A 23090-nucleotide genomic window follows, 5' to 3' on the forward strand; every position below is an offset into this window, starting at 1 on the left:
GGCGTGACGTCAGAGGGGGTGACGTCAGAGGTCGTGACCCCGCCCCCCTCCCCAATTCCCTCCCCCCCCCCCCACTTCGCGTCGTGACCCCAAGATGGCGGAGCCGAGGGAGGAGGGCAGCGAGGTGAGGGGGGTTTTGGGGGGAAAAAGGGGGGATTTGGGCAAATTGGGGGGGGAGGGGGGAAAAGGGGGGTCTGGGGGGGGAATTGGGGGGGAATCTGAGGGGAAAAGGGGGGTTTTTGGGGAAAAGGGGGGGATTGAGGTGAGAAATGGGGGGTTCTGAGGGGAAAAGTGTGGGTTTGGGGGGAAAAAGGGGGATTTGGGGGGGGAAATGGGGATTCTGAGGGGAAAAAGTGGGATTTTGGGGGGAGAAAGGGGGAATCTGAGGGAAAAAGTGGGTGTTTTGAGGAAAAAGTGGGGGTTCTGAGGGGAAAAAGTGGGATTTATGAGGAAAAAGTGAGGGTTCTGAGGGGAAAAAGTGGAATTTTGAGGAAAAAGTGGGGGTTCTGAGGGGAAAAGTGGGGTTTTTGAGGGAAATCTGGGGGTGCTGAGGGGAAAAAGTGGGGTTTATGAGGAAAAAGTGAGGGTTCTGAGGGGAAAATTAGTTTTTTTTGGGGAAAAGGGGGATTTGGGGGGAAAAAGTGAGGATTTTTTGGGGAAAAGGGGGATTCTGAGGGGAAAAAGTGGGATTTTGGGGGGAGAAAGGGGGAATCTGAGGGAAAAAGTTTTTTTTTGAGGAGAAATGGGGGGATTTGGGGGGAAGAAGGGGGGTTCTGAGGAGAAAACTGGGTGTTTTGAGGAAAAAGTGGGGGTTCTGAGGGGAAAAGTGGGGTTTTTGAGGGAAATCTGGGGGTGCTGAGGGGAAAAAGTGGGGTTTTTGGGGAAAAAGTGGGGGTTCTGAGGGGAAAAGTATGGATTTTTGGGGAAAAATGGGACTTTGGGGGGGAAAAGGGGGATTCTGAGGGGAAAAAGGGGGGGTTTTGGGGCAAGAAAGGGGGTTGTGAGGGGAATAAGGAGAGATTTGGGGGTGAAAAGTGGGATTTTTGAGGGAAAAGTGGGGGTTCTGAGGGGAAAAGTATGGATTTTTGGGGAAAAAGGGGGATTTTGGGGGGAGAAAGGGGGAATCTGAGGGAAAAAGTGGGGTTTTGGGGGGATAAAGGGGGGTTCTGAGGAGAAAAGTGGGGTTTTGAGGAAAAAGTGGGGGTTCTGAGGGGAAAAAGGGGGGGTTTTGAGGAAAAAGTGAAGGTTCTGAGGGGAAAAGTATTTTTTTGGGGGAAAAAGTGGGGATTTTGGGGGGAGAAAGGGGGATTCTGAGTGGAAAAAGTGGGATTTTTGGGGGAAATCTGGGGGTTGTGAGGGGGAAAAGTGGGTTTTTGAGGAAAAATTGGGGGATTTGGGGTGAATAATTGGGATTCTGGGGGGAAAATTGGGATTTTTGAGGGAAATCTGGGTTATTTTGGTGGAAAAAGTGGGATTTTTGAGGAAAACCTGGGGGTTCTGAGGGGCAAAGTAGGGGTTTTGGTGGAAAAAAAGGGATTTTGGGGAAAAATTATGATTCTGAGGGGAAAAGTGGGGTTTGGGGTGAAATATGGGGGGTTTGGGGTGAAAATTTGTTATTGTGAGGGGTAAAGTGGGATTTTTTGAGGGAAAAAGTGGGGATCTGAGGAGAAAAGTGGGGTTTTTGAGGAAAAATTGGGGGTTTTGAGGGAAAAAGGGGGATTTAGGGGGAAAATTGGGGGTTTTGAGGGGAAAAAGGGAGGATTTGGGGGGAAGAAGGGGGAATCTGTGGGGAAAAGTGGGTATTATGAGAGAAAAAGTGGGATTTTTGAGGAAAAAATGGGGTTGGAGGGGGAAAAGGGGGATTTTGGGGTGAAAAAGGGGGAATTGGGGCAAAAAAGAGGGATTCTGAGGAGAAAAAGTGGGATTTTGTTTGAAAAAAGTGGGTTTTTGGGGAAAAAAGGGTGATTTTGAGGTAAAAATTGGGAATTGGGGGAGGAAGGGGGGCTTGGGGGAAAAAAAGTGGGATTTTGAGGGAGAAAAGGAGGGTTTGGTTGTAAAAATCATCATTTCAGGCCCAAAATAGATATTTTTGGGGAAAAGGGGAGGTTTTGAGAGGAAAAAGTGGGATTTTGGGGGAGAAAGAGGTGTTTTGGGGAGGAAAAGGGAAGATTGGGGGAAAATTGAGGGTTTTGAGGAGAAAAAGTGGGGTTTTGGGGTTAAAAAACGGGATTTTGAAGGAAAAGGGAATTGGGGAGTAAATGGGGGGATTTGGGTGGTGATGAGGGAGTTTTGGGGGCAAAAAGGGTGATTTTGGGGGTAAAATGAGAATATTTGGGTCTAATGGGGAAATCTGAGGCTAGAGGGGTGATTTTGGGGCCAAATGGGCAAATCTGGGGCCAAACGGCCGATATGGGCACGAAACAGGCAATTTTAGGTCAGAGGAGCCAATTTTGGGGTTAAAACAGTCGATTTAGGCACAAAAAACGCAAATTTTGGGGAAAAACAAGGCATTTTGCATCACAAGGCACATTTTTGGGCGCAAAGAAGCAGTTTTGGGTAAGAAGGGCAGGCAATTTGGGGACAAAAGTGCCAGTTTGGGGCAAAAATGGGCATTTTGGGGGCCAAACAGGCAAATTTTGGGGCGAAATGGGTGATTTTGAGGGTGAAATGGTCGATTTTGGGGCCAAACGGGCAGTTTCTGAGGTGAAATTGGTGATTTTTAGGGCAAAATGGTTAAATCTTGAGGCGAAATGGGTGATTTTGAGGACCATAATGGTAAATTTGGGTCCAAATGGGTGATTTTTGAGGTAAAATAGGTGATTTCTAGGGACAAGTGGGCAGATTTGGGGCCAAATGGGTGATTTCTGAGGGAAAAATTGGCAATTTTGGGGCCAAATGGGCTTTTTTGGGGGGGAAAGTGGGCAATTTGGGGTCAAAATGGGCAATTTTGGGGCCAAATGGGGGATTTTTGAGGTGAAATGGGCGATTTTGGGTCCAAAAGGGTGATTTTTAAGGGAAAAGTGGACAATTTTGGGGCCAAATGGGCAATTCTTGAAGTGAAATGGGCAATTTTGGGGCCAAATAGGTGTTTTTTGGGGGGAAAGTGGGCAATTTTGGGTCAAAATAGGTGATTTGGGGGCCAAATGGGTGATTCCTGAGGGAAAAGTGGGCAATTTTGGGTCAAAAAAGGTGATTTTGGGGCCAAATGAGTGATTCCTGAGAGAAAAGTAGGCAATTTTGGGGGCAAGTGAAGGAATTTAGAGGGAAAATGAGGCAATTTAGGGGCCAAATGGGCTTTTTTTGGGGGAAAAGTGGGCAATTTGGGGTCGAAATGGGCAATTTTGGATCCAAATGGGTGCTTTCTGAGAGAAAAGTGGGCAATTTTGGGGCCAAATGTGTGTTTTTTTGGTCAAAATGGGCAATTTTGGGTCAAAATGGACGATTTTGGGTCCAAATGGGGGATTTTTAAGGGAAAAGGAGGCAGTTTTGGGGCCAAATGGGCGTTTTTTGGGGGAAAAGTGGGCAATTTTGGGTTGAAATGGGCAATTTTGGGTCCAAATGGGGGATTTTTAAGGGAAAAGGAGGCAGTTTTGGGGCCAGATGGGCGATTTCTGAGGGAAAATGAGGCAATTTTGGGGCCAAATGGGTGTTTTTTTTATCAAAATGGGCAATTTTGGGTCGAAATGGGTGATTTTGGGGCCAAATGGGGGATTTTTGAGGTGAAAATGGCGATTTTGGGGGCAAATGGGTGATTTTTAAGGGAAAAGGAGGCAATTTTGGGGCCAAATGGGCAATTCTTGAGGTGAAATGGGCGATTTGGGGGCCAAATGGGCGATTCCTGCGGGAAAAGTGGGCAATTTTGGGGCCAAACGCCCGGTTTTTCGCTCAAAACGCCCAACGGGGGGTCAAAAAGGCCGATTTTGGGGTCAAAAAGTCCGATTTTGGGGGCCGAGCGGGCGATTTCTGCGCGAAAACACGGACGTTCGGGGCCGCCCTTCCCCTTTCGGGTCCGGCCGTCCCAGAGGGGGGGTTGAGGACCCCGCTTTTGGGCTCCAACTCCCTGTTTTTGGGGCCGGCAGCGGGTGGTGGCGCTGGTGGAGACGCCCTACGGGCCGGCGCGCGTCGCCGCCGTGGGGTCGCCCCGGCCGGGCCGCCCCGCGCTCCTCACCTTCCCCGACGTCGGCCACACGCGTGAGTGACCCTAAAAGAGGGTTTATGGGGTCGGGAGGTCGCGTGAGGCCCCTCCCCGACCCCATAAACCCCCCCCCGACCCCAGACGAGTCGTGTTTCGCCCCGCTCTTCGCCCACCCGGAGATGCAGGAGATCGCCCGCGGCTTCCTGCGCCTGCACCTCGAGGCGCCCGGCATGGAGGAGGGAGCCCCCCCGTACCCCTCGGGGTCTGTGCCGGCCCTATAAACCACCCCCCGGCCCTATAAACCACCCCCCGGCCCTATAAACCACCCCCCGGCCCTATAAACCACCCCCCGGCCCTATAAACCACCCCCCGGCCCTATAAACCACCCCCCGGCCCTATAAACCACCCCCCGGCCCTATAAAGCACCCCCGGCCCTATTAAACCCCCCCCAGCCCCATTGAGACCCCTCGGCCCTATTAAATCCCCCTCAACCCTATTAAACCCCTATTGGCCCTATTGGCCCCACTGACCCCACCCGGCCCTATTAAACCCCCCTTGGCCCTATTAAACCCCCCCCGACCCCATTGAGCCCCCCCGGCCCTATTAACCCCCCCCCAGCCCCATTGAGCCCCCTCGGCCCTATTAATCCCCCCTCAGCCCCATTGAGCCCCCCCGGCCCTATTAAACCCCCCCCAGCCCCATTGAGCCCCCCCGGCCCTATTAAACCCCCCCCAACCCCATTGAGCCCCCTTGGCCCTATTAAAGCCCCCTTGGCCCCAATAATCCCCCCTCGGCCCTATTGAGCCCCCCCGGCCCTATTAATACCCCATCAACCCCATTGAGACCCCCCGGCCCTATTAAACCCCACACAGCCCCATTAATCCCCCCCGGCCCCATTGAGCCCCCCTTGGCCCTATTAAACCCCTCCCGACCCCGTTGAGCCCCCCTCGGCCCTATTAAACCCCACACAGCCCCATTGAGCCCCCCCGGCCCCATTAAATGCCCCTTGGCCCTATTAAACCCCCACTGAGCCCCCCCGGCCCTATTAACCCCCCCCCAGCCCCATTGAGACCCCTCGGCCCTATTAAATCCCCCTCAACCCTATTGAACCCCTGTTGGCCCTATTGGCCCTATTGAGCCCCCTCGGCCCTATTAAAGCCCCCTTGGCCCCAATAATCCCCCCTCGGCCCTATTGAGCCCCCCCGGCCCTATTAATGCCCCATCAACCCCATTGAGACCCCCCGGCCCTATTAAACCCCCCTTGGCCCTATTAAACCCCCCCCAGCCCCACTGAGCCCCCCCGGCCCTATTAACCCCCCCCCCAGCCCCATTGAGACCCCTCGGCCCTATTAAATCCCCCTCAACCCTATTAAACCCCCCCCAGCCCTATTGGCCCCATTGACCCCACCCGGCCCTATTAAACCCCCCTCGGCCCTATTAAACCCCCCCCAGCCCCACTGAGCCCCCCCGGCCCTATTAACCCCCCCCCAGCCCCATTGAGACCCCTCGGCCCTATTAAAGCCCCCTCAGCCCCACTGAGCCCCCCTTGGCCCTATTAAATCCCTCCCCGACCCCATTGAGCCCCCTTGGCCCTATTAAAGCCCCCTCGGCCCTATTAACCCCCTTCAGCCCCATAAAGCCCCCCCGGCCCTATTAATTCCCCCCAGACCCCATTGAGCCCCCTTGGCCCTATTAAACCCCCCCCTGGCCCCATTGAGCCCCCCCCGGCCCCATTAAATCCCCCTGGCCCTATTAATGCCCCATTGAGCCCCCATTGACCCCATTGGCCAACCGTTGACCCCACTGAGCCCCCCTTGGCCCCATTAACCCCAAATCCACCCCACTGAGCCCCCTCGGCCCTATTAACCCCCCTCGGCCCCATAAACCCCCCCCCGGCCCCATTAACCCCAAATCCACAACCGTTGCCCCCATAAATCCCCCACCAACCCCATTGCCCCCCATCGACCCCATAACCCCCCCCCTGACCCCATAACCCCCCCCCGACCCTATAACCCCCTCCGTGACCCTATAACCCCCCCCCTCGACCCTATAACCCCCCCGACCCTATAACCCCCCCCCAGGTACCAGTACCCGTCCCTGGAGCAGCTGGCCGAGATGATCCCCTGCGTCCTGCAGCACCTCAAGTGAGCCACCCTATAGCGACCCTATAAGGCCCTACAGACCCCAGAACGACCCTATAAGGCCCTACAGACCCCAGAACGGCCCTATAGACCCCATAGACCCCAGAAAAACCCTATAAGGCCCTGTAGACTCCATAGACCCCAGAACGACCCTATAAGGCCCTGTAGACCCCATAACGGCCCTATAGACCCCATAGACCCCATAACGACCCTATAAGGCCCTATAGACCCCATAATGGCCCTATAGCCCCTATAAGGCCCTATAGACCCCACAAACCCCAGAACGACCCTATAAGGCCCTATAGACCCCATAATGGCCCTATAAGGCCCTATAGACCCCATAATGGCCCTATAAGGCACTAAAGGCTTATAGACCCTATAATGGCCCCATAGACCCCAGAACGGCCCTATAAGGCCCCATAGACCCCAGAACGACCCTATAAGGCCCTATAGGCCCCAGAATGGCCCTATAGACCCTATAGACCCCATAATGGCCCGATAGGACCTATAGACCCCATAACAACCCTATAAGGCCCTATAGACCCCATAATGGCCCTATAAGGCCCTATAGCCCCTATAAGGCCCTATAGACCCCATAACAGCCATATAGACCCTATAAGGCCCTATAGACCCCATAACGACCCTATAAGGCCCTATAGACCCCATAGACCCCATAACGACCCTGTAAGGCCCTATAGACCCCATAACGACCCTATAAGGCACTAAAGGCTTATAGACCCTATAATGGCCCCATAGACCCCAGAACGACCCTATAGGCCCCATAACAACCGTATAAGGCCCTATAGACCCCATAGACCCCATAACAACCCTTTAAGGCCCCATAGACCCCAGAACGGCCCTATAAGGCCCTATAGGCCCCATAACGACCCTATAAGGCCCTATAGACCCCAGAACAACCCTATAAGGCCCTATAGACCCCATAGACCCCAGAACGACCCTATAGGCCCCATAACAGCCCTATATGCCCTATAACAGCCCTATAAGGCCCTATAATGACCCCATAACGACCTTATAATGCCCTATAAGACTTGATAGTGACCCTATAAAGACCCTGTAAGACCCTATAGTGAACCTACAGCGACCCTATAAGGCCTTATGGGGTCCTCTAAGACCCTATAGTGACCCTATAAGATCCTACAGTGACCCTATAACGCCTTATAAGGCCCTATAACGACCCTATAAGGCCCTCTACTGACCCTACAAGACCCTGTAATGGCCCTATAAGGCTCTATAGACCCTATAATGACCCTACAAGACCCTATAAAGCCCTATAGTGAGCTTATACGGCCCCATAACGACCCTTTAAGGCCCTATAACAGCCCTACAAGACCCTATAGCGGCCCTATAACGACCCTAAAAGGCTTTGTAAGGCCCTATAAGGCCTTATATGGCCCTTTAATGACCCTCTAAGACTCTATAACGGCCCTATAAGACCCTATAGTGACCCTATAAGGCCTTGTAAGGCCCTATAGTGACCCTATAAGGCCTTGTAAAGCCCTATAACAACCCTATATGGCCCTATAAGGCCTTATAAGGCCTTATAGGGCCATATAGGGTCGTCATAGGGCCTTATAAGGCCCTATAATGACCCTATAAGGCATTATAAGGCCCTATAAGATCCTATAGTGGCCCTATAAGGCCTTATGAGGCCCTATAACGACCCTATATGGCCCTATAATGACCCTATAAGGCCTTATGAGGCCCTATAAGATCCTATAGTGGCCCTATAATGACCCTATATGGCCCTATAAGGCATTATAAGGCCCCATAATGACCCTATAAGGCCTTATAAGGCCCTATAACGACCCTATATGGCCCTATAATGACCCTGTAAGATCCTATAGTGACCCTATAAGGCCTTATGAGGCCCTATAACAACCCTATATAGTCCTATAATGGCCCTATAAGATCCTATAGTGACCCTATAAGGCCTTATAAGGCCCTCTAATGACCCTATAAGGCATTATAAGGCCCTATAAGATCCTATAGTGATCCTATAGGGCCCTATAATGACCCTATAAGGCATTATAAGGCCCTATAATGACCCTATAAGATCCTATAGTGACCCTATAACAACCCTATAAGGCCTTATAAGGCCCTATAGTGACCCTATAAGGCATTATGAGGCCTTATAAGGCCCTGCAAGACCCTATAACGACCCTATAGGGCCCTATAACGACCCTATAGGGCCCTGTAACGACCCTATAGGGCCCTTGAAGGCCTTGTGGGGTGGGGGCGGCGGGGCTGACCCTATATCTTCCCCCCCCCCGACCCTATAACAGCGTCAGGAGCATCATCGGGATCGGCGTCGGGGCCGGGGCCTTCGTGCTGGCCAAGTTTGGGGTGAGTGGGGTCGGGGGGGGGGGGTTATGGGGTCGGTTATGGGGTCGGGGGGGTCATGGGGGGGTTATGGGGTCATGGGGGGGTTGTGGGGTCGGTTATGGGGTCGTTGGGGGGTTGTGGGGTTGGTTATGGGGTCATGGGGGGGTTATGGGGTGGGTTATGGGGTCGTTGGGGGGGTTATGGGGTGGGATATGGGGTCATAGGGGGGTTATGGGGTGGGTATGGGGTCATAGGGGGGTTATGGGGCGGGTTATGGGGTCATGGGGGGTTATGGGGTGGGTTATGGGGTCATGGGGGGGTTGTGGGGGGGGTTATGGGGTCATAGGGGGGTTATGGGGTGGGTTATGGGGTGGGTTATGGGGTCACTGGGGGGTTATGGGGTGGGTTGTGGGGTTATGGGGTGGGTTATGGGGTCATGGGGGGGTTATGGGGTCACTTATGGGGTCATTGGGGGGTTTTGGGGGGTTATGGGGTGGGTTATGGGGTTATGGGGGGGTTATGGGGGGGTTATGGGGTTGTTGGGGGTTTATGGGGTGGGTTATGGGGTCATTGGGGGGGTTATGGGGTGGGTTATGGGGTTATGGGGTGGGTTATGGGAGGTTATGGGGCGGGTTATGGGGTCGGGGGGGTTATGGGGTCGGTTATGGGGTCGGGGGGGTTATGGGGTCATGGGGGGGTTATGGGGTCGGTTATGGGGTTGTTGGGGGGTTATGGGGGGGTTATGGGGTCGTAGGGGGGTTATGGGGGGGTTATGGGGTCATTGGGGGGGTTATGGGGTGGGTTATGGGGTTATGGGGTGGGTTATGGGAGGTTATGGGGCGGGTTATGGGGTCGGGGGGGTTATGGGGTCGGTTATGGGGTCGGGGGGGTTATGGGGTCATGGGGGGGTTATGGGGTCGGTTATGGGGTTGTTGGGGGGTTATGGGGGGGTTATGGGGTCGTAGGGGGGTTATGGGGGGGTTATGGGGTCATTGGGGGGGTTATGGGGTGGGTTATGGGGTCATTGGGGGGGTTATGGGGTGGGTTATGGGGTTATGGGGGGGTTATGGGGTGGGTTATGGGGTCACTGGGGGGTTATGGGGTGGGTTATGGGGTCTAGGAGGTTTTATGGGGTTTTTGGGGGGTCATAGGGGGGTTATGGGGTCACTTATGGGGTCATTGGAGGGTTTTGGGGGGTTATGGGGTCATTGGGGGGTTATAGGGTGGGTTATTGGGGGATAATGGGGTCATTGCAGGGTTTTGGGGTGGGTTATGGGGTTTTGGGGGGTTTATGGGGTTTTGGGGGGTTTATGGGATTTGTAGCGGGGTTCTGGGGTTTTTAGGGGCTTTATATTTTTGGGGGAGGGGTTTTTGGGGTTTTTAGGGGAATTCAGATATTTTATAGGGTGATTCTGGGGTCTTTGGGGGCATTTCTGCATTTAGGGGATTTTTGGGGTTCGTTTTTTGTGGGGTTTCCGCTTTTGTTTCTTTTAGTGGGGTTTTGGGGCTTTTCAGTGGGGTTTTGGGGCTTTTTAGTGGGGTTTTGGGGCTTTTTAGTGGGGTTTTGGGGTTTTTTATTGGGGTTTTGGGTTTTTTATTGGGATTTTGTGTTTTTTTATTGGGGTTTTGGGCTCTTTAGTGGGGTTTGGGGTTTTTCAGTGGGGTTTTTGGGCTCATTCAGCGGGGTTTCGGGTTTCTCAGGGGGTTTTTGGGTTAATTTAGTGGAGTTTCGGCTTCTTTAGTGGGGTTTTGGGCTTCTTTAGTGGGGTTTTGGGGTTCTTAGTGGGGTTTTGGGGTTCTTTAATAGGGTTTGTGTTTTTTCAGCAGGATTTTGGGCTGATTCCAGGGGTTTTTGGGATTCTTTAGTGGGGTTTTGGGATTTTTAGTGGGGTTTTGGGCTGGTTCTGCGGGGTTTTGGGCTTCTTTAATGGGGTTTGGGGTTTTTCAGTGGGGTTTTGGGCTGTTTCCGGGGGTTTTTGGGATTCTTTAGTGGGGTTTGGGGATTTTTAGTGGGGTTTTGGGCTGGTTCTGCGGGGTTTTGGGTTCTTTAATAGGGTTTGTGTTTTTTTCAGCAGGGTTTTGGGCTTCTTTAGCGGGGTTTTGGGCTTCTTTAGCGGGGTTTTGGGCTTCTTTAATAGGTTTTTGGGCTTCTTTAGCGGGGTTTTGGGTTCTTTAATAGGATTTGTGTTTTTTCAGCAGGGTTTTGGGATTCTTTAGTGGGGTTTTGGGTTTTTTAGTGGGGTTTTGGGCTGGTTCTGCGACATTTTGGGCTTCTTTAGTGGGGTTTTGGGTTCTTTAATGGGATTTGGGATTTTTCAGCAGGGTTTTGGGCTGGTTCTGCGGGGTTTTGGGATTCTTTAGTGGGGTTTTGGGTTCTTTATTGGGGTTTTGGGCTTCTTTAGTGGGGTTTTGGGATTCTTTAATGGGGTTTGGGGTTTTTCAGTGGGATTTTGGGCTGGTTCTGCAGGTTTTTGGGCTTCTTTAGTGGGGTTTTGGGATTCTTTAATGGGGTTTGGTCTTTTTCAGTGGGGTTTTGGGCTGGTTCCGGGAGTTTTTGGGATTCTTTAGTGGGGTTTTGGGATTTTTAGTGGGGTTTTGGGCTTCTTTAGCGGGGTTTTGGGTTCTTTAATAGGGTTTGTGTTTTTTCAGCGGGGTTTTGGGCTTCTTTATTGGAGTTTTGGGATTCTTTAATGGGGTTTTGGGTTTTTCAGCGGGATTTTGGGCTGGTTCTGCAGGTTTTTGGGATTCTTTAGTGGTGTTTTGGGTTCTTCAATAGGGTTTTGGGTTCTTCAATAGGGTTTTGGGTTCTTTAATAGGGTTTTGGGCTTCTTTAGCGGGGTTTTGGGTTCTTTAATAGGCTTTGTGTTTTTTTTCAGTGGGGTTTTGGGCTGTTTCCGGGAGTTTTTGGGATTCTTTAGTGGGGTTTTGGGTTTTTTAGTGGGGTTTTGGGCTGGTTCTGCGACATTTTGGGCTTCTTTAGTGGGGTTTTGGGTTCTTTAATAGGGTTTTGGGCTTCTTTAGCGGGGTTTTGGGTTCTTTAATAGGGTTTGTGTTTTTTTCAGTGGGGTTTTGGGCTGTTTCCGGGGGTTTTTGGGATTCTTTAGTGGGGTTTTGGGTTTTTTAGTGGGGTTTTGGGCTGGTTCTGCGGGATTTTGGGATTCTTTAGTGGGTTTTGGGTTCTTTAATAGGGTTTTGGGCTTCTTTATTGGAGTTTTGGGATTCTTTAATGGGGTTTTGGGTTTTTCAGCGGGATTTTGGGCTGGTTCTGCAGGTTTTTGGGATTCTTTAGTGGTGTTTTGGGTTCTTCAATAGGGTTTTGGGTTCTTCAATAGGGTTTTGGGTTCTTTAATAGGGTTTTGGGCTTCTTTAGCGGGGTTTTGGGTTCTTTAATAGGCTTTGTGTTTTTTTTCAGTGGGGTTTTGGGCTGTTTCCGGGAGTTTTTGGGATTCTTTAGTGGGGTTTTGGGTTTTTTAGTGGGGTTTTGGGCTGGTTCTGCGACATTTTGGGCTTCTTTAGTGGGGTTTTGGGTTCTTTAATAGGGTTTGTGTTTTTTTCAGTGGGGTTTTGGGCTGTTTCCGGGGGTTTTTGGGATTCTTTAGTGGGGTTTTGGGTTTTTTAGTGGGGTTTTGGGCTGGTTCTGCGGGATTTTGGGATTCTTTAGTGGGTTTTGGGTTCTTTAATAGGGTTTTGGGCTTCTTTATTGGGGTTTTGGGATTCTTTAATGGGGTTTTGGGTTTTTCAGCGGGATTTTGGGCTGGTTCTGCAGGTTTTTGGGCTTCTTTAGTGGGGTTTTGGGATTCTTTAATAGGATTTGTGTTTTTTCAGCGGGATTTTGGGCTGGTTCTGCGGGGTTTTGGGCTTCTTTAGCGGGGTTTTGGGTTCTTTAATAGGCTTTGCATTTTCTCAGCGGGTTTTTGGGCTGGTTCCGTGCATTTTGGGGCAATTTTGGGGCTTTTTGATGGTGTTTCCTTCCCCGCAGCTGAGCCGCCCGGAGGCGGTGGAGGGCCTGGTGCTGGTCAACATCGACCCCCAGGCCAAGGGCTGGATGGACTGGGCCGCGCACAAGGTGGGCGGGGCCCTATAGGCCCCTCCCCCTATAGGCCCCTCCCCCTATAGCCCCTCCCCCTATAGGCCCCTCCCCCTAGAGCCCCTGCCCCTATAGGCCCTCCCCCCGGAGCCCCTGCCCCTATAGGGCCCCAAATCCCTCCCGGGGCGCCCTATACGTTCCCGGGGGGCCCCTATAGATCACCTATAGGGCCCCTATAGGGTCCCTAGAGGTCCCTATAGGCCCCAGGTTCCTACAGATCCCCTATATGTTCCCCAGGGGCCCCTATAGGGCTCCTATACGTCCCCATAGATCCCCCATAGGTTCCCCGCAGGTCCCCTATAGGTCCCCTATAGGTCCCTATAAGCCCTAGGTTCCTATAGGTCCCCCTATATGTCCCCATAGATCCCCTATAGGTTCCGTACAGGTGCCCTATATGTCCCCTATAGGCCCCAGGTTCCTATAGGTCCCCTATATGTTCCCCATAGGTCCCCTATAGATCCCCTATATGTTCCCCATGGGTCCCTATAGGGCTCCCATACGTCCCCATAGATCCCCCATAGGTTCCCCAGAGGTCCCAGCTTCCTATAGATCCCCTATAGGGTCCCCTATAGATCCCCTACGGGCCCCAGGTTCCTGTAGATCCCTTATATGTTCCCCATGGGTCCCTATAGATCCCCTATAGGTTCCCTGCAGGTCCCCTATAGATCCCCTATAGGCCCCAGGTTCCTGTAGGTCCCCTATATGTTCCCCATGGGTCCCTATAGGGCTCCTATAAGTCCCCATAGATCCCCTATAGGTCTCCTATAGGTTCCAGGTTCCTATAGGTCCCCTGTATGTTCCCCATGGGTCCCTATAAGGCTCCTATACGTCCCCATAGATCCCCTATAGGTCCCCTATAGGTCCCTATAGGTCTCCTCTATGCCCCAGGCCCTTATAGATCCCCTATAGGTCTCCTATAGGTCCCTATAGATCCCATATACGTCACCTATAGGTCTCCTATATGTCCCTGGTCCTTATAGGTCCCCTGTATGTCCCCTATAGGTTCCCTTCACCTTCCTGTCGGGCTCCCGTGGGTCCCTATAGGTCCCCTCGTGGGTCCCTATAGGTCCCCTGTAGGTCCTCGTGCCCCTATAGATCCCCTCTGGGTCCCTATAGATCCCCTGTGGGTCCCTATAGATCCCCTATAGCCTCTGGGTCCCCTATAGGTTCCTATGCCCCCCTATGGATCCTGTGGGTCCCTGTGGCCCCCTATGGATCCCATGGGTCCCTATGGATCCCTATGGGTCCAGGTGGATCCCGGCGGCCCCCTATAGATCCTGTAGGTCCCACTGGGTCCCTATGGATCCCATGGGTCCCTATGGGTCACGGAGCCCCCTGTGGATCCCTGTGGGTCCCAGTGGCCCCCTATGGATCCTATGGGTCCCAGTGGGTCCCTATGGATCCTATGGGTCTTGGGGGGCCCCTATGGATCCTATGGGTCTTGGGGGGCCCCTATGGATCCCAGAGGGTCCCTATGGATCCCGTGGGTTGCTATAGGTCCCAGTGGCCCCCTATGGATCCCAGGGGTCCCAGTGGGTCCCGGTGGCCCCCTATGGATCCCGTGGGCACCTATAGATCCTGGTGGGTCCCTATGGATCCCATGGGTTGCTATAGGTCCCTATGGCCCCATAGGGATCCTGTGGGTCCCGGTGGGCCCCCTATGGATCCCGTGGGTCCCTATGGATCCCAGTGGGTTCCTATGGATCCCGTGGGTTGCTATAGGTCCCGGTGGCCCCCTATGGATCCCATGGGTCCCTATGGATGCTGTGGATCCCAGTGGGTCCCTATGGATCCCGTGGGTTGCTATAGGTCCCTATGGATCCTATGGGTCCCTGTGGCCCCCTATGGATCCCATGGGTCCCTATGGATCCCGTGGGTCCCTGTGGCCCCCTATGGATCCTGGGGGTCCTGGTGGGCCCCTATAGATCCCGTCCCCTCCCCTCCCCCCCCAGCTGTCGGGGCTGACATCGTCCACCACCGAGCTCATCCTGGGGCACCTCTTCACGCAGGTACTGGGGGGAACTGGGAGGGACTGGGAGGGACTGGGGGGAACTGGGAGGGACTGGGAGGGACTGGGAGGGGATTGGGGGGAACTGGGAGGGACTGGGAGGGGATTGGGGGGAACTGGGAGGGGATTGGGGGGAACTGGGAGGGACTGGGGGGTTACTGGGGGAAACTGGGAGGGACTGGGAGTGACTGGGGGGGTGACTGGGGGGAACTGGGAGGGACTGGGAGGGAACTGGGAGTCACTGGGGGGAACTGGGAGGGACTGGGGGGTTACTGGGGGAACTGGGAGGGACTGGGAGGGACTGGGGGGGTGACTGGGGGGAACTGGGAGGGGATTGGGGGGAACTGGGAGGGACTGGGAGAGACTGGGAGGGACTGGGGGGTGACTGGGAGGGACTGGGAGTCACTGGGGGGGGGACTGGGGGGAACTGGGAGTCACTGGGGGGGGGACTGGGGGGAACTGGGAGGGACTGGAGGGAACTGGGAGGGACTGGGAGGGACTGGGGGGGGGACTGGGGGGAACTGGGAGGGACTGGGAGGGACTGGGGGGTGACTGGGGGGGGGACTGGGGGGAACTGGGAGGGACTGGGGGGAACTGGGAGGGACTGGGAGGGACTGGGAGAGACTGGGAGGGACTGGGGGGTGACTGGGAGGGACTGGGAGTCACTGGGGGGGGGACTGGGGGGAACTGGGAGGGACTGGAGGGAACTGGGAGGGACTGGGAGGGACTGGGGGGGGGACTGGGGGGAACTGGGAGGGACTGGGAGTGACTGGGGGGGTGACTGGGATCACTGGGGGGTAACTGGGAGCGACTGGGGGTGACTGGGGGGTAACTGGGATCGTTGGGAGGTAACTGGGAGTAACTGGGGGGGTCCCTGGGGTAACTGGGAGTGACTGGGGGTAACTGGGGGGTTACTGGGAGCAACTGGGATCACTGGGGGGTAACTGGGAGCAACTGGGTTAACTGGGGGGGTAACTGGGAGTGACTGGGGGTAATTAGGGGGGTAACTGGGGGAAACTGGGTTAACTGGGATGGTCTGGAGGGTAACTGGGATCAGTGGGAGGTAACTGGGAGTGAATGGGGGGTAACTGGGAGGGGGACTGGGATCACTGGGGGGTAACTGGGGGGGTAACTGGGACTTACTGGGGGTAACTGGGATCACTGGGGGGCTAACTGGGAGTAACTGGGTTAACTGGGGGGTAACTGGGAGGGGTCCTGGGGGTAACTGGGAGTAACTGGGTTAACTGGGGGGTAACTGGGGGGGGTCCTGGGGGTAACTGGGAGTAACTGGGTTAACTGGGGGGTAACTGGGAGGGGTTCTGGGGGTAACTGGGAGTAACTGGGTTAACTGGGGGGTAACTGGGAGGGGTCCTGGGGGTAACTGGGAGTAACTGGGTTAACTGGGGGGTAACTGGGAGGGGTCCTGGGGGTAACTGGGAGTAACTGGGTTAACTGGAGGGTAACTGGGGGGGGTCCTGGGGGTAACTGGGAGTAACTGGGTTAACTGGGGGGTAACTGGGAGGGGTCCTGGGGGTAACTGGGAGTAACTGGGGTAACTGGGAGGTAACTGGGAGGGGTCCTGGGGGTAACTGGGGGGTAACTGGGATTACTGGGAGGGGTCCTGGGGGTAACTGGGAGTAACTGGGTTAACTGGGGGGTAACTGGGATTACTGGGAGGTAACTGGGAGGGTCTCTGGGGTAACTGGGAGGGTCTCTGGGGCAACTGGGAGTTACTGGGAGGGGGCTGTGGGGCAAGCGGGGGTAACTGGGAGCGACTGGGATGACCGGGGGGGTAACTGGGAGCTAACTGGGAGCTAACTGGGAGCTAACTGGGAGGCACTGGTGCGGCAGGAGGAGCTGGCGGCCGCCCCCCCCGCGGTGCAGCAGAGCCGGGAGCGCCTGGGGGGGGCCCCCAACGTGCCCCTGCTCTGGGCCATGTACAACAGGTACTGGGAGCACTGGGAGGCACTGGGAGGCACTGGGAGGGGCTGGGGGGGGCACTGGGAGGGACTGGGAGGGACTGGGAGGGGTTGGGGGGGGACTGGGGGGCGCTGGGAGGCACTGGGAGGGGGGTTGGGGGCACTGGGAGGGGGTTTGGGGGGGTTACGGGGTACTGGGAGGGGACTGGGAGGCACTGGGAGGGTGACTGGGAGGCACTGGGAGGGTGCTGGGACATACTGGGAGGTACTGGGAGGCATTGGAGGTTACTGGGAGGGACTGGGGGATTACTGGGATGTATTGGGACATACTGGGAGGGGGACTGGGAGTGACTGGGATGTACTGGGAGATACTGGGAGGCACTGAGCTGTACTGGGAGCTTACTGGGAGGTTATTGGGATGTACTGGTTCATACTGGGAGGCTACTGGGAGGTTACTGGAGTGTTACTGGGAAGCATTGGGGTGTTACTGGGAAGCACTGGGGCGTACTGCGAGGTGGTTATGGGGTACTGGGAGGTTACTGGGTGGTACTGGGAGGTTATTGGGACATACTGGGAGGGACTGGGATGTATTGGGACATACTGGGAGGGGACTGGGAGTTACTGGGAGGGACTGGGGGATTACTGGGGTGTATTGGGACATACTGGGAGGGGGACTGGGAGTGACTGGGATGTACTGGGAGGCTACTGGGATGTACTGGTTCATACTGGGAGGCTACTGGGAGGTTACTGGGGTGTTACTGGGAAGCACTGGGGCGTACTGGGAGGTGGTTATGGGGTACTGGGAGGTTACTGGGAGGCAATGGGTGGTACTGGGAGGGACTGGGTGGTACTGGGAGGTTACTGGGACATACTGGGATGTACTGGGAGGGACTGGGGGATTACTGGGATGTATTGGGACATACTGGGAGGGGGACTGGGAGTTACTGGGAGTGACTGGGATGTACTGGGAGGCTACTGGGATGAACTGGGAGGTTACTGGGAGGCACTGAGCTGTACTGGGAGCTTACTGGGAGGTTATTGGGATGTACTGGTTCATACTGGGAGGCTACTGGGAGGTTACTGGAGTGTTACTGGGAAGCACTGGGGTGTACTGGGAGGTGGTTATGGGGTACTGGGAGGTTACTGGGTGGTACTGGGAGGTTACTGGGAGGGGGCTGGGAGCGACTGGGAGGTTACTGGGACATACTGGGATGTACTGGGAGGGACTGGGGGATTACTGGGATGTATTGGGACATACTGGGAGGGGACTGGGAGTGACTGGGAGGGACTGGGGGATTACTGGGGTGTATTGGGACATACTGGGAGGGGGACTGGGAGTGACTGGGAGTTACTGGGAGGCTACTGGGATGAACTGGGAGGTTACTGGGAGGCACTGAGCTGTACTGGGAGCTTACTGGGAGGTTATTGGGATGTACTGGTTCATACTGGGAGACTACTGGGAGGTTACTGGGGTGTTACTGGGAAGCACTGGGGCGTACTGGGAGGTGGTTATGGGGTACTGGGAGGTTACTGGGTGGTACTGGGAGCGACTGGGAGGGGGCTGGGACATACTGGGATGTACTGGGAGGGACTGGGGGATTACTGGGATGTATTGGGACATACTGGGAGGGGACTGGGAGGGACTGGGATGTACTGGGAGGTTACTGGGACATACTGGGAGGTTACTGGGAGGCACTGGAAGTTACTGGGAGGGGGCTGGGAGTGACTGGGAGGTTACTGGGACATACTGGGATGTACTGGTTTTTACTGGTACCGGTTCATACTGGTGTGTACTGGTTTATACTAGTCCATACTGGTTTATACTGGCCTGAACTAGTCTGTATTGGTGCATACTGGTTTATACTGGTCCGTAGTGGTCCATACTGGTGTGTACTGGTCCATACTGGTCCGTACTGGTCTGTACTGGTTTATACTGGTACCGGTTTATACTGGTGTGTACTGGTCTGTACTGGCCCATATTGGTTTATAGTGGTCCATACTGGTCCGTACTGGTCCATACAGGTCTGTACTGGTTTATACTGGTACCGGTTTATACTGGTGTGTACTGGTGTGTACTGGTTTATACTAGTCCATCCTGGTTTGTACTGGTTTATACTGGTATATACTGGTTTGTACTGGTTTATACTGGTACCGGTTTATACTGGTGTGTACTAGTTTATACTGGTGTGTACTGGTCCATACTGGTTTATACTGGTCTGTACTAGTCTGTACTGGTTTATACTGGTACCGGTTTATACTGGTGTGTACTGGTCTGTACTGGCCCATACTGGTGTGTACTGGTCCGTACTGGTTTATAGTGGTCCGTACTGGTGCATACTGGTCCGTACTGGTTTATACTGGTACTGGTTTATACTGGTGTGTACTGCTTTATACTAGTCCATACTGGTTTATACCAGTCCATACTGGTCCATACTGGTTTGTAGTGCTGTGTACTGGTTTATACTGGTGTGTACTGGTCCGTACTGGTTTATACTGGTACTGGTTTAGAATGGTGTGTACTGCTTTATACTAGTCCATACTGGTTTGTAGTGGTGTGTACTGGTTTATACTGGTCCATACTGGTCCATACTGGTCCGTACTGGTCCATACTGGTCTATACCGGTCCATACTGGTTTATACTGGTCCATACTGGTCCATACTGGTTTATACTGGTCCTCTCCCCACAGCCGCGGTGACCTGGGCCTGGAGCGCAACGGGGCCGTGACCCTGCGGTGAGCGCCGTGACCCCCAGTAACCTTTGACCTTTGACCTCTGACCTCCGGTGACCTTTGACCTCCGGTGACCTCTGACCCCGGGTGACCTTTGACCTCGGGTGACCTTTGACCTTTTGACCCCCAGGTGCCCGGTGCTGCTGGTGGTGGGCGACCACTCCCCCCACGAGGACGCTGTGGTGAGGGGGGGGGGCGTGGCCTCTTTGTGACGTCACAAAAGGGGCGTGGCCTCGCCGCGGGGGTGGGCGTGGCCTCGCGGCTGAAGCCCCGCCCCCTTTATGCCCATATAAGGTGGAGTGCAACGCCAAGCTGGACCCCACCCAGACCTCCTTCCTCAAGGTGGCCCCGCCCCCTCTTCCTTAACCACGCCCCCTCCCCCTTGACCACGCCCCCAGCCCCGTGGCCACGCCCCCTGACGCGTGGCCCCGCCCCCTTCTTGCAGATGGCCGACGGCGGGGGGCAGCCGCAGCTCAGCCAGGTGAGGGGGGGGCGGGGCCAGAGGGCAGGGGGCGGGGCCAAAGGGCAGGGGGCGGGGCCAGAGGTCACGTGGGGTCAGGGGGCGGGGCCAGAGGGCAGGGGGCGGGGTCACGACCTTTGACCTTTGACCCCGCAGCCGGCCAAGCTGACCGAGGCCTTCAAGTACTTCGTGCAGGGGATGGGCTACGGTGAGCCATGGGGGGGGGGGGGGATGACGTCATCAAAGGGGGCGTGGCGTCGCCGGGGGGCGTGGCCAGCCTAGGCCACGCCCCCCCGCGCTGATAGGCCCCGCCCCCTCAGTCCCCTCGGCGGCGGAGCGGCGCGGCGCAGGTAGGGGCGGCGCTGACGTCAGCGCTGACGTCACCGCCCTGGCCCCGCCCCCTCGTAACCCACGCGTGACGTCACAGCCCCGCCCCCTCCCCCCCCCCCCCGTGTGATGTCACGCGTGACGTCATCACCCGCTTAACCCTAAAAGGAGGGGGGCGGGGGGGGGGGGGGACTAAAAGGGGGCGGGGCCTAAAGGGGGAGGGGTGGAGGGGGCGGGGTTAAAGGGGGCGTGGCCTGAAGGGGGTGGGGAGGAAGGGGGCGGGGCCTAAAGGGAGGGGGCGTGGCCTAAGGGGGAGGGGGAGGGGCTTAAGAGGTGGTGGTGCCCCCTTACTAACAGCGCAGGGGGCGTGGCTTGCACCGAGGGGGCGTGGCTTGCACCGAGGGGGCGTGGCTTGATGGAGGGGCGTGGCCTAACCCGGTGTGGCCCCCGAAAGGGGGCGTGGCTTGAATGAAAGGGGCGGGGCTTGGCCGCCCCTGCCCGGCCTTAACCCTGCTGTGTGCTCTATGGGGGGGGCGGGGCTTAAAGGGGAGGGGGCGGGGCTTCACCGAAAGGGGCGTGGCTTAAGGCGAGGGGCGTGGCTTCACGGAAGGGGCGTGGCTTTAACAAAGGGGCGTGGCTTGGGGGGGGCGTGGCTTAAAGGGGGGTTAAAGGGCTGGGAGGGGGGTAAAGGGGGCGTGGCTTCACTGGGCGTGGCCTAAGGGGGCTTGGGGGCGTGGCTTGAGGCTCGGGGGCGTGGCTTAAAGCAGGGGGCGTGGCTTAGGGCAAAGGGGGCGTGGCCTAAAGCCCCTTATAGAGGGGAGGGGGGAGGAAGGAGGGGGCGTGGCCCTAGAGGGGCGGGGCCGGGTGGGGCGTGGCCTAAGGGGGCGTGGCCACCCGGGGGCGTGGCCTAACGTGGCCCCGCCCCCCCGTTTCCGGCAGCGGCGGCGGCGGCCATGACGCGGCTCTCGCGCTCCCGCACGGCCTCGGTCTGCAGCAGCTCCTCGGGGGGCGGGGCCGGCGAAGGGGGCGGGGCCCGGGGGCGGAGCCTCTCGCGGGGCAGCACCGGCGGCGCGCCCTGAGCCGCGACCCCAAAACCGCCCGAATTCGCCCCAAAAACGCCCCCCTGGGAGCCTTCAGCCCCAAAGCGGAAGTGACGTCACCAATAAACACCCCCCCCGTGCCCGTCTCGCTCTGCGCATGCGCCGTTGCCAGGCGACGCCCGGAACCCTCCCCCCTCCGTTGCTAGGCAACGCGGCCCCGCCCCCCTCTAAACCCCCCTCCGTTGCTAAGCAACGCGGCCCCGCCCCTCCCTGAAACCGGCTCCGCGCATGCGCACGAGCCCGGCGCCGGCTCCCGTCGCCATGGCAACGCGCGCATGCGCAGCCGCTCCCCCTCCCCCCTCCCGACCGGGCTTTTCGCGCATGCGCAGTGGTTTAGAGAGGGGGAGGGGGGGTTTTGGGGGAAAACCGCGCGGTTTTGGGCAAGTTGAGGGGTTTTTGGGGGAAAGCAAAGGTTTGGGGGGGTTTAAAAGGGTTAAGGGGGGTTTTTGGTTTTTTTGGGGGGGGATTTGGGGGGTTTTGGGTGTGGAATGGGGAAAAGAGGGGGTTTTGGGGTGAATTCTGGAGGTTTTGGGACATGGGAGGGTTTTTGGGGGCAGAAATGGGTATTTTGGGGTTTCAGGGGGGCGCTTAGGGGGTAGGAAGCATTTTTGGGGTGCAGGAGGTCACGAAAGGGGGTCCTGGGGGCGATTTGGGGGCAAATGAGGTAATTTGGGGGCAAATTAGGTAATTTTGGGGTCCAGGAGGCCGTTTTGGGGCAAAAAAAGCCACTTTTGGGGTATACGGGGTCATTTGGGGGGTAAGAAGCATTTTTGGGGTGTGAGGGCCATTTTTGGGGGGTCTATGAAGCCATTTGGGGCAAAAGAGGCTGTTTTGGGGCAAAAAGGGCCGTTTTAGGGTATTTCAGGCCGTTTTGGGGCAAAAAAGGCCATTTTTGGGGTGCGGGAGGCCGTTTGGGGCAAGAGAGGCCGTTTTGGGGCCAAAAGAGGCTGTTTTGGGGCACGGGAGGCCACGTAGGGGATCCTAGAGGCCGTTTTGGGGCCAAAAGAGGCGGTTTTGGGGTGTGGGAGGCCGTTTTGGGGCAAAAGAGGCTGTTTTAGGGCAAAAGAGGCCGTTTTAGGGCAAAAGAGGCGGTTTTAGGGCAAAAGAGGCTGTTTTGGGGCAAAAGAGGTTGTTTTGGGGCACGGGAGGCCACATTTGGGACACAAGAGGCCCCATTTTGGGGCACGGGGAGGCATTTTGGGGCGTGGGAGGCCGTTTTGGGACAAAAGATGCGATTTTGGGGCAAAAAAGGCTGTTTTGGGGCGTGGGAGGCCATTTTGTGGGCCCAAGAGCCCATTTTGGGCCAAAAAAGCCCATTTTTGGCGCCGTTTCGGGGGCGCGCCGTCCCAAACCGCCGTTCCCCCTCCCCCCTCGCCCAAATTCCCATCACCCCCTCGACCAACCGAGCCCCGAAAACCCGGTTTTGGGTTTTTTCCCCCCAAAAAATGCTTCCCGTCATCCCGTTCGGCCAACGGCGCCCGAAAACGAGCGGTTTTGCCCCAAAACGGGTTCTCGGCGTTCCGTGGGCCAACCGAGGCCGCGCCGCCTCTTCCAAGCCAACCCAACCAATGGAGAACCTTCAACGCAACCCAACCCAACCCAACTCAACCCAACCCAATGGAGAACCTTCTACTCAACCCAACCCAACCCAACCCAACCCAACCCAACCCAACCCAACCCAACCCAACCCAACCCAACCCAACCCAACCCAACCCAACCCAACCCAACCCAACTCAACTCAACCCAACTCAACCCAACCCAATGGAGACCCTTCAACTCAACCCAACCCAACCCAACTCAACCCAACCCAACCCAACCCAACTCAACCCAACCCAACCCAA

The 23090-nt window shown here is 56.1% G+C and overlaps 1 protein-coding gene across 2 annotated transcripts; it reads left to right on the plus strand.

The window, feature by feature from the left end:
- Positions 1-21326, plus strand: NDRG2 (NDRG family member 2). Of its 2 annotated transcripts, XM_084502165.1 has the most exons (15): positions 1-124; positions 4080-4191; positions 4277-4397; positions 6217-6279; positions 8580-8640; positions 12599-12685; positions 14659-14715; positions 16566-16660; positions 19321-19365; positions 19493-19544; positions 19657-19704; positions 19808-19843; positions 19979-20030; positions 20143-20172; positions 21089-21326. In XM_084502165.1, exons 1-15 carry the CDS (start codon positions 95-97, stop codon positions 21226-21228), a joined length of 1029 nt encoding a protein of 342 aa, XP_084358291.1. In that variant the 5' UTR covers positions 1-94; the 3' UTR covers positions 21229-21326. The 2 variants fall into 2 exon arrangements, with proteins under 2 accessions (XP_084358291.1, XP_084358292.1); XM_084502166.1 differs by lacking the exon at positions 20143-20172.
- Positions 21327-23090: the final 1764 nt, after the last annotated feature.

This window comes from Aythya ferina (genome assembly GCF_964211825.1).
Source record: "Aythya ferina genome assembly, chromosome: 36".
Classification (NCBI taxonomy): Eukaryota; Metazoa; Chordata; class Aves; order Anseriformes; family Anatidae; genus Aythya; species Aythya ferina.

Bases quoted from the DNA above. Each gene is read 5' to 3' on its own strand.
- NDRG2 (XM_084502165.1), top strand. From the start codon at position 95: ATGGCGGAGCCGAGGGAGGAGGGCAGCGAG. The intron at 125-4,079 runs GTGAGGGGGGTT...TGGGGCCGGCAG, and splicing joins CGAGGGAGGAGGGCAGCGAG to CGGGTGGTGGCGCTGGTGGA. The intron at 14,716-16,565 runs GTACTGGGGGGA...CTGGTGCGGCAG, and splicing joins TGGGGCACCTCTTCACGCAG to GAGGAGCTGGCGGCCGCCCC.